Source organism: Argentina silus, assembly GCF_951799395.1.
Source record: "Argentina silus genome assembly, chromosome: 1".
Classification (NCBI taxonomy): Eukaryota; Metazoa; Chordata; class Actinopteri; order Argentiniformes; family Argentinidae; genus Argentina; species Argentina silus.
The window spans coordinates 17,500,777-17,516,215 of NC_139655.1; the positions used below are offsets into that span (position 1 = coordinate 17,500,777).

At 44.4% G+C, this 15,439-nt stretch overlaps 1 protein-coding gene across 3 annotated transcripts in view; it reads right to left on the reverse strand.

The window, feature by feature from the left end:
- The window catches only part of pkn2a (protein kinase N2a), a 43,122-nt gene that overhangs the window by 10,761 nt on the left and 16,922 nt on the right, over nt 1-15,439 (reverse strand). For all 3 annotated transcript variants that reach the window (XM_083670683.1, XM_083670682.1, XM_083670681.1), the window contains exons 2-9: nt 8,493-8,793; nt 3,798-3,952; nt 2,576-2,705; nt 2,215-2,360; nt 1,629-1,842; nt 1,165-1,350; nt 923-1,032; nt 53-196 (exon numbers count right to left, since the gene is read on the reverse strand). In XM_083670683.1, coding sequence (XP_083526809.1) covers nt 53-196; nt 923-1,032; nt 1,165-1,350; nt 1,629-1,842; nt 2,215-2,360; nt 2,576-2,705; nt 3,798-3,952; nt 8,493-8,793 — 1,386 coding nt within the window. The remainder of the gene's footprint in view (nt 1-52; nt 197-922; nt 1,033-1,164; nt 1,351-1,628; nt 1,843-2,214; nt 2,361-2,575; nt 2,706-3,797; nt 3,953-8,492; nt 8,794-15,439) is intronic.

Here is a 15,439-nt window from a genome sequence, read left to right on the forward strand (position 1 = left end):
CCGGTTTCAGAATTCTGATACCGGTCCAACCCTAATTGTCAGGGTGGCATACCTCAGCGAACAGGGTCCCCTGGGGCTCCAGGTAGAGGCACATCCCGTGACGCTGGTTATCTAGGAAGTCCTCCAGTCGCAGGAACTTCACTGCGCAGAGGGAGCGCCAGTCTCGCCAGTACACAGAGATCTCCAGCTCTCGAGACTGCAGGTCAAATACACACAGTCAAGGTCAAGCACCGACAAAGTCAAACACACCCACACACTTTCAAAAGTTTACAAGACACATAGGACATGTAAACATGTGAGCAACTTCAGTGACCAAAGAACTATCCATATTAGGCTGATGCTAGTTTCTAGACGACAGACTCAGAGCGCTCCGCACACTCCACACTCTAGAGTCTGTCAAACATAGCTTGTTCAATGGTTACTGAGCAGTCAGAAGTGGGTGGGCTGTTGGTGTTCAAAATGAAATTACTGACAGGTCGTAGCACCAATCAGATATCACAAGCAAGCACATATAACGTTTTTAAATGTAAAACTTCAAACAACCTTTTTGTTTTTAGACTGGACATCTCTATTGCTAACTTCTATCTAACCAGCTAGCTTCCTTAAACAAGTCTAGGATGAAAATGAACAGCAACAGCATGGGGGTGAGGGAGGAGCTTTCTCAGGCTCAATAGAATTTTCATCTTTCATGTCCGAGGAAGATCCAATCACTTAAGGTCTCCAACTCAGAATGCCAATATAAGGATAATAGGCGTTTGTTGGAGATACATTGCCTGTGAAAAGAGGCTAGGCTGATGCCTATGAGAATACTGTACTAGTGCTTCCAAGTTTCTTTGTCTTCATTGCCATTTGTTGCAATTGTAATTAGTTGAATATGAGTGTGAATATTCATGTGAATGTGACACACATGTTCGTTTCATACCCTGTCCAGCTCCAGTGTAAACTTCTGGTCCCAGGACTGGTTGCTGACAGGCCTCCAGCTGGTCTGTCCCACTACTGTGTTGTCAAGCTTCAGCACCGCACTGATCTCATCTGGAGAAACACACAAACAATGAACATTCATTCTGTTCTACATTCATTATCTAGACAACAGCACCCCCTGTCCTGTGCCACTTCTTCCATATATTCCACCACAGCCCATACTCTCAGAAGAGTTGGACTCACTGGACAGATCTTCGCTCTTAGAGAGGTTCCGTGCACTGGCGCCCCTGTTCCGATTCCCCCGGCTCATGAAGGAGGAGCGGGTCTCACTGGGGCTCCAGCCGGGCAGCGGCACTGAACTGGCTTTGGAGCGACCTGGAATGTTCTCCAGCAGGTCCTGACAGCCCATGAGCCTGACGTCTAACGTGCCTGTGTAAACCAGATCAAATATTACTTTTAAGAAGATTCATTATATAAGGCTATATATAATACTGTAATACTGTGTGTAAATACTGTATATGTACAAACTGCCCAAAAGATCTGGGTAGAGAAGCCAAGAGACAGGTCCCTCTCATGTACAGGCTTAAAGGGTGGGGAGAGAGGGATAGAGTGAGACTAGGTAAGAAGATAGGGGTAGAGTGGGGTATTGGGTGAGAAGAGAGGGGCGCAGTGGCATAGTGTCTGAGGAAAGAGAGGGTTTTCCCTGCCTGTGAGTGCGGCGGGTTTGGCCACAGTGCTGTACTGGTTCTGGGTGGAGATGATGCTGGAGCGCGGGCTGAGGGCCGGGGTGGCCATGAAAGACAGCTCCTCCACAATGCTGCTGCTGCGAGGGTGGTTCTTAGGCAGCTCGCTAAGCCTCTGCTCCAAGGAGTATTTCAGCAGGTCCAGCTTCTGACTGGACTCATTGAAGCGGGCCTGGGCCTGGGGGAGAACACACAACAGCATGGTCAGGGCTGCGGTCAATCTAATCCTGTCATTTCAAGAGATTAAATTAAATTCAAGAGACTGAAAGGAGGTCACAAGGGCTGCAGTCTGATTCTCTACCCTTCTCCCCAAAGTGAGAAAGTGTCGTTCACTCCCCTTCAAGCATCTAAACGTAGTGGATTTGTTTAAGTAGTTTCCAGCATACTTCTTATACCAGTCGTTTCCTTTTAAATCCACAAGGGGGAGTAAATGAGTACACACTTCAGGAAGAAGGGTAGAGAATTATGGTTTAGACATTAATTTAGCGTGTCCTGGTTTGTGGTTCTTGCAGAAAGGGACCAGGCTCACTGTTTATACGGTGGACCGTACCTCTGAGTGAGCCCTTTTCTCTGTGACCTTGCCAGAGCCCAGAAGCTTCATGACGTTCTTGGCACCTTCTGCCACAGCCGACTCGATCCTAGCGTGATGACACAGCTCCTCCACCCGCAGGTCCAACGGGCTGATGATAGGCTTGGCTGGGAAATGAGGACTCAGGTAAAGAGACGTACGTGTGCGCGAGATATGGGGTACCACAGGCCAGGAGAAGGCACATCCTCCTGGCCTCACCAGATGGATGAATGGCCTTTGTTTTGCAAAGTTTTTTTCTATTACTACATTATAGCAAAAATGTCTCTTTCCTTTCTGGAATAAAGGTGTAAAGGCAGGGGACCAAAGTGTGTGTGTAGCTCACCCATGACATCGTTGTTATCAAAGCTCAACTCGCTGGCCTGGCTGGCTTTGAGGATCTGCATCCTGATGAACTCGATCTTTGTCTTGCTGTCCTGGAGCATCTGTTGAGCGGTTGCCAGCAATTTCCGATCCTGTGGAAAAGAACAAAAGATATACCATTACTAAGTCATAGCATGAGTGATAGCATTATAGAGCATTGTGTACATATAGTGTGATACTTCTGATCCATATAGCATTCCATCAGCCTTTATGGGTAAAAAGAACACAGAACACCTGATGCTAAATCTCTTCATACGTGAGTGTGTGTGTGTGTAGGTTACAAAATCTGAACATCCTCATCCTCGTCAATTCATGCCCTTAATTGGAACAAAACTGTGAATGACCACATGGAAAAAGCTCTTCACTGGAGATCAAAGTAGAATGTCATTGTGTGTGTGATGTTATTATCGCTGACCCTCGAGCATACAATGGCCAGTGGAGTAAACTCGACTCCACCCAGAATTCCTTTGGCTGTCCGACCGACCACGCTATGGCAGCGTTGCGAACAGGAAAGGCTTCCGTCTGACAGGCATTTCCTGGCTGACATCATCATCAGCTCCTGCTATTTCCCACAGGATGGTGACTCTCTCTAGGCTTGCAGGCAAAAGAGCACTGACCCTGACCAACATTCCACACCTGAGCTAATATCATACAGCTATAGAGTAGAGTCTGCTAATAGCTATGCAATGGCTTATTAGCATTAGGGTCATTATCCCACACTGTAGCTAGTAGTAAGGGCTATACAAGGCCTGCTAATATGGATGGTGTTACTGTAGCTAACACCACTCTGTGAGTAATAGGTCTGCTGATACCTACACATAATAAAGGCTCACTGGCATTTGCAGTGCCATGCTCCCACATTGGAAAATCCATAATATATATTCTTACTCAAAAGAAAGGGGGGGGGGGGTTACTCAGTGTTGCATGACCACCAACTGGCAAGAATAGTGGAAAATATTGGTGGAAAATTAACAAATTACCATGGGTAATCATACAACTGCCATCTCCTTAAAACCATGAAAGACCCATTGGGTACTTCATTGATGATCAAAAGTCACAAAACGCATCATTGGTGAAGCACAGAGGTAATGAACTGGGATAATAGAATGACCATGTCTACCAGCAACCTCTACTCTCAGTGGGTGTCGTGTGTAAAAGGTCAGAGGTGAGCGTACGTACAGTACCTTTGAGGAGCCGTTGGAGTACATCTGGATCATGTTTTCAGCCCCCTGTCTGACCTTCAGTTCGATGTCGTTCTGCTTTTTCAGGGCAGTGAGCCTGCTGCTGCTGGTGCACATCCGTGCCTCGCTGTTAGGGGTGTCTGGGGTCAAAGGGCATTCTAGAAATAAAAAAGGTAGACAAAAAAAGTAATAAAAAAAAAGTCAAAAAAACAGGCAAAGATATAAAATGTATCAATCATAAAATGAAATCTGATATACTATAACTTCAAAACATATAACAGTAAAGCTTAATATGCATTAAAACATAAAAAAATGTTACAGGGTGGAAGGGGGATGCTTGAGGTTAGAATTTTGCCTCAACACACTGACTTGACGCACAAGACTTAAGTCAACACATTGACTTAAGTATTGTGCTCTAGTCATATTGTGCATCTGGTGCTTTGATAACCTGTGCCTGCAACAAAGCAATCTGTGGCGAAACAGAAGTGTATTATTGATATAAAAAATATTTATGGCTGGGAATTCTTGTTTGTTCACCCTGGTGCTTGATACACAAATCACTGTGCGGTCTTGGGAATTCCGTTCCAAACTATACAAAACATAGGGGTTCCTGTAGCAGTCGAAAGGAAAACAAGCATGAACTTGCTCACTACTAGATGTGATGCAAGTAACTGTACATGCAAATATGACATGCATGTTTATGATAAACTGACAACCTCTCATTACTAAAAACCCCTGGGTTTGAACGTGATGTCTTTAAGGGTGTTTTGCCACCATTGCTGAGACAGTTGAAGCCAGGAACTCCTGCCTGAGGGCCGTTAACTCCGAAGTGTGTAGCTACCGAAACAAAAGCAGCCCGAAAACAAAAGTGTCCTCTATCATTTCAGTAAGGTCACAGTGCTGAAGGATGAGCTCACCGCTTTTCGTGCCTGGGCTCGAATGGTGAACCCCTCCCCAGTCCAGTACCACAGTGCGAACACTATCTTTCACACCCAGATGGGCAAAAAACCTGCCTGACTTCTCCTGGCTGATGCTGTTGGCTGGGTGACAGTTGAAGCTATTCTCCTGGGTTCCTTGAGCTAAAGTTGGGCTCATTTAGCTACTTTCATTTCAATTCGAGTCAATTCAGGAATCATATTGGATACCTATGGATAAGTGCAACCTCATTTAAATTGATTCAAAATGCGACCCGCCAGAGTAATATTTCATTATCGTTCAGTCACTAGTGGTGAGAAGAGCAACATGTAATTAAAAATAGTGCTGCTGTAGACGGATTTTGGTGGCACCAGCCTTGATTTCAATGTGTATAACTATTTACAGTTGAATGAGCCTGGCGGACATCCTGAAAAGGTCACACCCCACCATTTGTCAATTCCTTTGCGATTGTAATGTATCTCACACCTTGTCCTTTGTTGGGAATGATATTTAAGGAGAGGGACAGCAAGATATTCTTTGAGTTTTGGGTGAGGCCCGTCACGGGCACCATTCTCCCGTGTTGTCTTTGATGCACATTAACGTATGGTTAAAACTTAGTCATATGTTGCTTTGAAACTGTTAAATTGGTTCTTTTGTTGATACTCTATTCTCATTCTTCCTATGTGCAATAATATGATGTTGTGCACTAGATAAAGGTTCTGTCAATACAGCACGACATAATCGTGACCAGGTTCTCCCATTTAATGTCTAATGTTCACATGCATCGTTAACGACACGTAGAGTGAGTCAGCTTCAGATATTGGCCTGAGGGCATGGTGAAAATAGCATTTTGGGTATTCTTAATGGTATCTAGGATCCGATATGATCGATTGTCTGTCACACAGGGATGAGCAAAGCAATATCAATCATTATTAATCATGAAATATCTTTTGGAGTCAGATATAACAGTAATGTTAACTTGTGTTAGTTGGTCATGTGACTTGTGTTGAGTTCGTTCCATCATGTCCATAACTATTAGAAGTAATCATTGGGAATAAATGCATGTCTTATGTTTGACCCATCATCTATTCTGCAATGTTTTATTTTCATATTCTATACTGCCTCTATAGACAGTGGAAACACCTGAGGCAGTCGCCGATTCATTCAAACATTCCAACAGTGCATTTAGTTTATGACTCATCTTATCAGCCATTTACCTGAGATAGCACCATGCTGTGGTTTCTGTAAATAGACTAAAGGAGAACACGTCAGGGGCCCCTCAGCAACCCTCAATCATAAAGTTGGCTGCTAATGAGAAAGATTAAGAGACCAGGTTCCCTTAGACAATAAGCTGTGTGGATATCAGCGAAGAATGAGCGTCAGCAGATTCAAATTCAGAGGGTGCTGCACACTCAGTCATATTCTATATACAAATTCTTATAGAACGTATTAGCCTTGCCAGAACACTAATCGTATTTAGCTGTGTGTGTGTGTGTGTGTGTGTGTGTGTGGTTGCCAGCGCCTCCCTCCAGAAAGAAGTTTGATAGAGGCTAAGCAGTTAAGGGCCTCCTCCACCCAGCCCATGCTAGGCCAACATACAAGTGCTAAGCCACTGAATAGCAAGCAGGGTGATGTCACTCCTTGAGCTCTGACAGGGGAACCCTTACCCAGCCCCCTAGCCCTGATCTGAGGTCAGCCAAACACAGGGGAGCACCCTTAAAACACAATTACCTCATCCTATTACCCGTTGCTCTACTGGTAATAGGATATGACGACAAGAAAAAGGAGAGCTGGGCCCTAGTTATTCAAGCCTCTCAGAGTAGGTAGGAGTAAGTGCTCGAAAAAGTGACACATTTGGTCCTACTTTTATGCATATGAATAAAAACAAGTTATCAAGTCTTGATAACTAGTCTTTATACCAAAACGTTAACTCCACAAGTATTTAGGAGTCCTTAAGAGGTGTCTTTTAATTTGTTATGATTAGGCTATGAGTTACAGAGAGATGGCTGCACGCACTTTACAAACATTGACAACGCAGAGTTTCTTATACTGGTTGGATAGGGATGGCATAATTTGTGTCACTTCCCCATCTACGGGGGAGAAATGAAATTAAAATAATAAAATAACCCTTGCACTTTTTGGCAACAGGGAAAACAGCAACGATTTTGGTCCATCAAAGACAACCATTACCAGCGCAATAACTCTTAAATTACAAGATTTTATTGATTTCCCCACAACTCAACGTCAACTGTAATTTCAGCGTTAACCGTAATGAAAAAACATGATGAGGTATTGTTGTAGCCTACTATTTTATTGTGATACTATGATATATCAAAAAACCATAAACATTACTTACCGTCAAGTTAAACAAAATGTGGTACCAATCATGCCTTATGTTAATTTACTTGTACTTGTATGTTAATTTTACTTTGAAATTTAATTTAGAGAGCGTCAATACGATTGCATTGGATAGACAATGTTTGGAGCAAACCCAATATATGGCAGCAAACTTAGGAATATAGCTGTGACGGTTACACAGTGGAAAAAAAACAAGCATCATAACCGTTTCAATACATTGATTTTAAAATGGTAAATGTTTTATTTTTTACATTCATATACTTTACCCAATATCAGGAGTGTAAATGAATGATTATTAACAATTGTTTTGCTACCTTAATCAGTCTATCAAACTCTCTCCATCTCCTGCATTTTGAGGGAGAGCGCTAATGCCCTTTTACTATCAAGTTCACTTTTGGTAACTTTTTCGTTTGATGTGTGCAGTTTATTTTATGCAAGATATTCTTGCTTTCTGTTGAATAAACAAATCTTCTATTAAAAAACATTGGGTGTGTATGACTTCATTATTTAGTAATAGCAAGAAAGCTGTGAGTTTTTTTAGTTATAACTGGCGATTTCTATGAGAAATTCTGAGAGGCTTGATAACTGATCAGAACAGGGCCTGTAGTTATCAAGAGCAGAGAGTAACCAGAGCCCTCCCATGTCTCTCAAGAACTTGACTGCCGAGGAGCTGGCTGGAGGTCAGTCCCAGTCCAGGGAGCTCTCTCGCCGACGCCCTGTGACATTCCACCGGCGACGAGTCAGTGAACAAAAGCCCTTTCTCATCAGATAAGGGTTCAATGAGTCAGGCAAAATTTGTTCCCACTTAAGACTAGCATTACTACCTCACCCCCCCCCCCCCTATTTCCAAGGCCTACTGCCTAGTGAATATAGTCCAAAAACCATCCCCTCTCTATTCACCCATCATCGATTTAAGAAAGTATTTCCTGGGAATCCACTGGAATACAATATTGAATTAAGTTCTGTTCCATTAACACACTAAAAAATTCCAGTCCATTGTTGTTGACAAATTCTAAACAGCAGGTTTCAGCAGCCTCGAACGTAACCAATGGAAGCATATTGTAACGCAATAAGGAATGTGGAATGTAACAATGTTAGGTCCTAGAGGATGAGTCGCCACAGAGAATTGTATTCATTGTTTGTCTATTTGTCAGGTATTGTTGTTCTGACGATGGTTGGAAAAGACCAAACGTTGGGGCAATACGATGCTTTGCAAGCACAGTTTGAGTTTTTAAAATGTGCACCCAAATGCTATTTTATCTCCAATGCATCTACATAAAACCCATTGTTCACTTCAATAGACTTATATGTGCTTAGAATTCATTGTGTAATGCTGTGTTTTTTATACAAATGCCACATCTGAAGTTCACCTTGGGGAAAGTATTAAAATTGATTAGATCCAATATAATTCTCCCCATACCATACCTAGCAGTTCATCAGGGTCCTTCACCACGATGTGGGCATTGAGCTCCTGCAGCTCCTGGTGCAGCTCCTCCACCTTCTTGTTGGACTTCTTCAGCATGTTGTCTACGTAGGCTAGACTCTTCTTGTCTGTGGTGACCTTTCGCAGGTTCTCTGCCCCCTCCTTGATCTTCAGCTCCTTGCGGATCTCACGGCGAATCTGCTCCTTGATCTCGTCCAGCTTCTGCTGCACCATAGTGTCTGACAGCTCCAGGTTGTGGCCCAAACCCAGCCGCTCCGATACCAGCTGGCCCCTGGCATCGCCCTAAAGAGGAGGGAAAATGCATGGGGCATTGAATCATCTCCACAGACTACTTTTAGGGTCTGAAAAAATCTGAAAAGTGGACTAATGGCCCGTCTCCTTTAGTCAATCCAATCTTGTTGGAGTGGTGGTGAGCCCCTAACCACTGGTCTCATGATAGGCAAGATATTCTTTGATGTTTCTTATAGTTCGGGTCAGGATTGGGGGGGGGGGGGGGGGGGGGGAGTTTACAATTGTATTCTTTACAAACAATGGAGTAAAACAAGCCAGGGGGTTATGCAGCCAGTGTAAAAAAAACAACCTGTATGGTGAATCCTACCACTAGCCTTCCTAACACCTTTTCAGAAAAATGGTTTATTCCACATATCATAGCTTACCCTGTAGTACACATTGCGAGCAAAGAGCGGTAAACATCAGAGCCATAGTCTACAACAGTTACGTGCTGCAACTATTCCGCTACCTTCTGTCGATCTATCAAACGGTCCGAATCTTCTCCTCCCTCCAACTCAGGCCCTCACCCAAAAAATGCACTACCTTTTGATCCTTCCAATCCTCTCCAACCTGGCATGTTAATTTGATGAGGAATCTATTCTTAATTACTAATAATAATAATAATAAGTCATGGAAATTTCTGTGTTTGTACCCAGGTAGAAGTGAAACTGGACTGTATTGAATGTTGTCCTGAATAAATGTTGTCCTGAATGCGTCCCTGAATAAATCTTGCTTTTCAGTGAGTTAAAGTTAGTGAAAAATGATCTACACTAACATGAGCCAGGACAGGCCACCCTTTTAATTGAGAACAAGCTGCAAGCAAAATTTGTAAATGTGTAAATTCTCATGAAATTCTGTACCCTGGCCGAGCACCCCAGTTATATCCTTCAGGAATCAATGGCTATATATCATTAATTTAAAAGTCCAAAATTTGATGTACCAATCCCAGATTGCCACTTTAAGGGTGCCTCAACTAAACCTAATGCTTGGCATACACCATTTCGCTACCCTAGACAAATTTTCATGATTGGGTGAAATCCTAAGAACGTAGGCTAGGTTCGGGATGTCAGTACCCACAGTGTGAGTGGGTCACCAATGCACCTTAAATGGCTGCTCCGTTCTTCCGACCAGTCCAGGACGTGTTGATTATTTTCTCTGAAATGTTGGTCATCACTTATGTAGTGTGAGAGGGGCTACAAGGCGTTTTCCATAGGAATACAGCTCTAGGCAATAGAAACGCATGACCAGCCGATGACAAACTAGTGACAAAACACCAGAGAAAATGTTGAGGGAGTCAGCTGTGGAAGCCTCTCACACCGTTTGAGGGGAAACTACAAATCATAAGCAAATCTATTTCTGTGATACATAAAATTATATAGCCTACAACATATACAAAATGTGTATACTTTTTTTATACTTATATATAATGTCAAGTTTGCCAGTTCTCAATCCTCTATACCGCTTTTAAACAAGTCTTTCTGTCTTGTAATCTCTCGCTATTTAGTCTTGCAGGGCCAGATGTCTTGCCTCCAGTGAGGTGGCTTATTGTCTTCCGGCAATAACACTATAGACTATAGATTGATAGAGAGGGACATGTCCACACAGGAATTCCTCCTATCATTATTATTCTTCCGAATCTGGTTGTGCCTCATCTTCAACATACCCCCGAACACAAAATGAGTCGCTAACTACTAGAGGTTTGCCGATGTTAGCTATTTGCACAAATAGAGTTTTATTGAGAGTGCAATTTCCACCTTCATTCAGATGGTCTGGATGGCTCGAGACTACTTGCTAGTTTAAAAACATTCACCGCCAATTATGACCGATCTTGATCACATAATATACAGAGTCAATGTATGAATTAAGTTGTGTAGTACAGTAGGTCAGAGTTTAAAAGGTTTATGTTTGTGCGACGATATCGCTGGGGTACCGCGGCAGTAAACTAGTAAACTAGCCTTCTCCAAACATTATATTTTAGGTGCTTCACCTCGGCAATACAACCACCAGGGGGCATCATTGAGCAAATCTAATGGATGGGCTTGTGTGAAATATCTGCATCTTCACTTGCTCAAGTTTCAAGTTTATTGTTACGTCTCATACATGAGTGCAGGGAGTAAAATTCTTGGGCTCGGTTCCATGACAATGCAGCATACAAAATACAAATAATATAATAATACAAATACGCAAATACGCAGTAGTGCAATGAAATAAGGACAAGACAATAAGTGACATAGTACAAGTAGTACAAGATAAGTGAGACAGTTGGACAGTGATGATTGTTGGACACAAGACAATAGATGACACAATTTACAGGATAATTAGTAAGGAAAAAAAAGTAAAGTGGGTCAGTGGAATGTCATTGTTATTGCACTGTGCCGATGGTGTAAGAGGTGTTAAAGTGACTGTGTGCTAGTGAAGTCCATTCTGTGGGTGTGCTGCGGGTAAAGTCAAGAGTTTGAGGTAGGCTTGTTCATGAGCCTGATGGATTGGGTGAAGTAGCTGTTGGTGAGCCTCTGAGTTTTGGCCCTGAGGCTCCGGAGGAGGCTCCGTCTTTTGGACGGCATCAGTTCAAACAGGCTATGGTTGGGGTGGCTGGGGTCCCTGATGATCCTCCGGGCTTTGCTGACATCTTTTGTTGTATATGTCCTGGATGGAGGGAAACTCACATCCACATGTCCGTGGAATGTCACAGGGCGTCGACGAGAGAGCTCCCTGGACTGGGACTGACCTCCGCAGCGCCTTGTGGTTGAGGGCGGTGCAGTTGCCGTGCCAGGCAGTGATGCATCCCATCAGGATGCTCTCAGTAGTGCCCCTGTAGAAGGTCCGCAGGATCTTGGGCCCCATACCAACCTTCCTCAGCCGCCTGAGGTGAAAGAGGCGCTGCTGTGCCTTTTTCACCACCTGATTGGTGTGCTCGTCCCAGGTGAGGTTGTCAGAGATATGGACACCAAGGAACTTAAAGCTGTTGACCCTCTCTACTGCGGACCCATTAATGGTGAGAGTCCTGTTTGCGGCCTTTCTTCCTGAAGTCCACCACCAGCTCCTTGGTCTTGTCGGTGTTGAGAGAGAGGTTGTCCTCCTGGCTGTACTCGGCCAGGCGGTGGACCTCTCTCCTGTAGGCCGTCTCATTACCGTCTGTGATCAGGCCAATCACTGTGGCGTCATCAGTGTATTTGATTACAGAGTTGGAGCCATGAGTGGCCACACAGTCGTGGGTGTACAGGGAGTAGAGGAGAGGACTCAGGACACAGCCCTGATGGGCTCCTGTGTTGAGGGTCAGGGGGGTGGAGGTCTTCAAGCCCATTCTCACCACCTGTCGTCAGTCTGACAGGAAGTCCAGTATCCAGTCGCATAGGCCGGGGTTGAGGCCTAGGTTTCTCAGCTTGGTGTCGAACCTGGAGGGGAAAATAGTGTTGAATGCTGAACTGTAGTCAACGAACAGCATCCTCATGTAGGTGTTCCTCTTCTCCAGGTGGGTGAGGGCGGAGTGGAGTGCGGTGGCGATGGCGTCGTCAGTGGATTCTGTTTTGCCTATAGGCAAAATTGGTGAGGATCCAGGGTGCGAGGGAGCATGCTGCAGATCTGGGCCTTGACATGCCTCTCAAAGCATTTGCTCACGATGGGAGTGAGAGCAACAGGGCGCCAGTCGTTTAAGGCATGCTACCTTGTTATTTTTCGCCACTGGGACAATGGTGGATGACTTGAAGCAGGAGGGGACTATTCCTGGGGAGAGGAAGAGGTTGAATATGTCTGTGAACACACCAGCCAGTTGCGCTGCGCACACTTTAATTACCCGGCCTGGGATGCTGTCTGGTCCAGCCGCTTTGCAGATGTTGATGCGCCCGAACTGCCTGCGCACGTCTGCTTCGGTGATGACCAGGGCGCTGGCAGTGCTGTCCGCAGTGCGTGTCCTCTCTGGTGGGGTGGCGTTGGAGTTCTCGAAGCGGGCGTAGAAGCTATTCAGCTCGTCCGGGAGAGAGCTAACTACACTAGCTGTGCAGCCAGGTTTCCCTTTGAAGTCTGAGATGGTGTATAGCCCTTGCCACATTCTGCATGAGTTGTTGCTGCATAGTTGTGACTATCTTATTGCTGTATTCCCATTTGGCTGCCTTGATCAATCTGCGGAGGTCGTAGCGGGCTTTCTTGTCATAGGTGATGTCACCGGATTTGAAGGCTGTATCTATCACGATGAGTGCAGCTCTGACTGCGCTATTAATCCGCGGTTTCTGATTTGGAAACAGCCGGACAGTCTTTGTGGGGACAACTTCCTGTATTCCGTGTTGTATGAATCCCATGAGTCCTTCCATGTACCCATGCATGCCGTCATTCATCCCAGTAGATTTTCCAGTCCGCGTCGTCCAGGTAGTCTTGTAGAACAGCCTCTGTCTCCTTGGACCAAACCTGGATCGTTCTCACGGTGGGTGGAGCAGGTTTCAGCCTGTGTCTGTAGGCGGGCAGAAGCAGGATGGAGGAGTGGTCTGATTTGCCGAACGGAGGTCGAAGGAGGGGTTTGTAGGCATGGTGGAAGGGGGTGTAGCAGTGATCGAGAATACTTCCGGCACGCGTGTTTACATCAATGTGTTGGTAAAGTTTGGGAATTGCTTGTTTCAGCGATGCTCGGTTGAAGTCGCCCACCAAAATAAGAGTGGCCTCTGGGTGCTTGTTTTCTGTGTTGCTGACAAAGTCATAAAGTTTGCTGAGCGCTGTACTTGTGTTTGCTGATGGCCTAATGTACACCGCTATTGCTATAACGGCAGTGAATTCGCGAGGTAGCCAGTAAGGGCGACACAGCAGTGCTAGGTATTCTAAGTCTGGGGAGCAGAAAGTCTTAAGGGTATGAACACTCTCTGGTTTGCACCAAGTGTTATTGATCATAAAACACACCCCACCTCCTTTGCTTTGTCCAGAAAGTTCTGCTGACCTGTCCGCGCGGCAGACAGAGAACCCCGGAGGAACAATCGCCTGGTCCGGTGTATTTTCTGTTAGCCAGGTTTCAGTCAAACAAATTACAGTCTCTTGTTTCTCTCTGGAAGGCAATCCTTGCTCTTAGCTCGCAGAGCTTGTTGTCTAGTGACTGGACATTCGCTAGCAGAATGCTGGGGAGCAGAGGTTTGTTTCCACAGCGTCTCAGCTTCATCAGCACTCCAGCCCTGCGGCCTCTCGGTCGTCGTCGCTGCCGCCGGCGCTTCTGTTGTTGTTGTGGTCCGGCTATTATTGTTGTTGTTTGGCCAGCGTTCACCCAGTGAAAAAACTCTGGTTTTGGGTACGTAGTCATCAATTCTCTCATGTGCAGTAGTGCATCTCTGTCGTATCTAAGGTAGCAGGCTACTTTAGAAGGTAAAATAACACAAAATAACAATAAAATAAGCAAAAAGCTGCATTGTCGTTCAGGAGCCCGAAGCACGGCAGCCATACTCGGCGCCTTCTTGGGTGTGAGCTGATATTAATTGTATATTTTAATTTAATTTGTTTTATTGTAATTCATTTTTTTCATTCTGAATTAACAATAATGTCAGCCTGGATGAATTCTGTGAAGAGTCGTTTATGAGTTGTTTCAATTTGAAAAAGGACAAATTATTGTCCGTTCGGAGAAAATCGAAATGATGTTGTAAGGAAATATGGTTATGGATTTGCAGGCATTAGGATAAGAAAGGGGTCTGCTAGTCAGTTACATGAGAACTCTCTTCTACAAGCACAGACTGACAAAGCCATGGCCAACAACTTGGCTGACAATTTGATTGCCTGGCTATTCATAGGCAGGACCAATGACTTGATTGCCTGATACTGACTGACAAAGCCCTGTTGCCCACCTCCAGAGTAGCCACACCTTTGGGGTCTCTTGTATATAATGTGTCTCTCACTCGGTGTACCGTACAATACTATTTTGCTTGGACAATAAACTTGTTACTTGACGATTTTGGAACTGCAAGACATGTTATTTCACAAGGGTGAAATTCCTACAATGTCCTTGGATAAACCTTAATTTAGAACAAATCATGTCTTCATGGACACTTCATAAAATTATGTCTTTATGAATATACAGTTAGGTCCATATATATTTGGACTCTGACCATTTTTATTTTAGCTGTTTACCAAAACATATTCAAGTTACAGTTATATATGAATATGGGCTTAAAGTGCAGACTCTCAGCTTTAATTTTAGGGTATTCACATCCAAATTGGAGGAAGTGTTTGGGAATTACAGCTCTTTTATATGTAGCTCTTTTTCAAGGGACCAAAAGTAATTAGACAATTGCCTCAAAAGCTGTTTCAAGGACAGGTGTGGGCTATTCCATTGTCATTTCTTTATCAATTAAGCAGGTAAAAGGTCTGAGTTGATTCCAAGTGTGGCATTTGCATTTGGAAGCTGTTGCTGTGAACGCACAACATGTGGTCAAAGGAGCTCTCAATGCAAGTGAAACAGGCCATCCTTAGGCTGCAAAAACAACAAAAAATCCATCAGAGACATAGCGGCAACATTAGAAGTAGTCAAATCAACAGTTTGGTACATTCTGAGAAAAAAAGAATGCACTGGTGAGCTTGGCAACACAAAAAGGCCTGGATGTCCATCGAAGGCAACAGTGGTGGATGATTGCAAGATCCTTCACATGGTAAAGAAAAACCCCTTCACAACATCCAGCCAAGTGAAGAACACTCT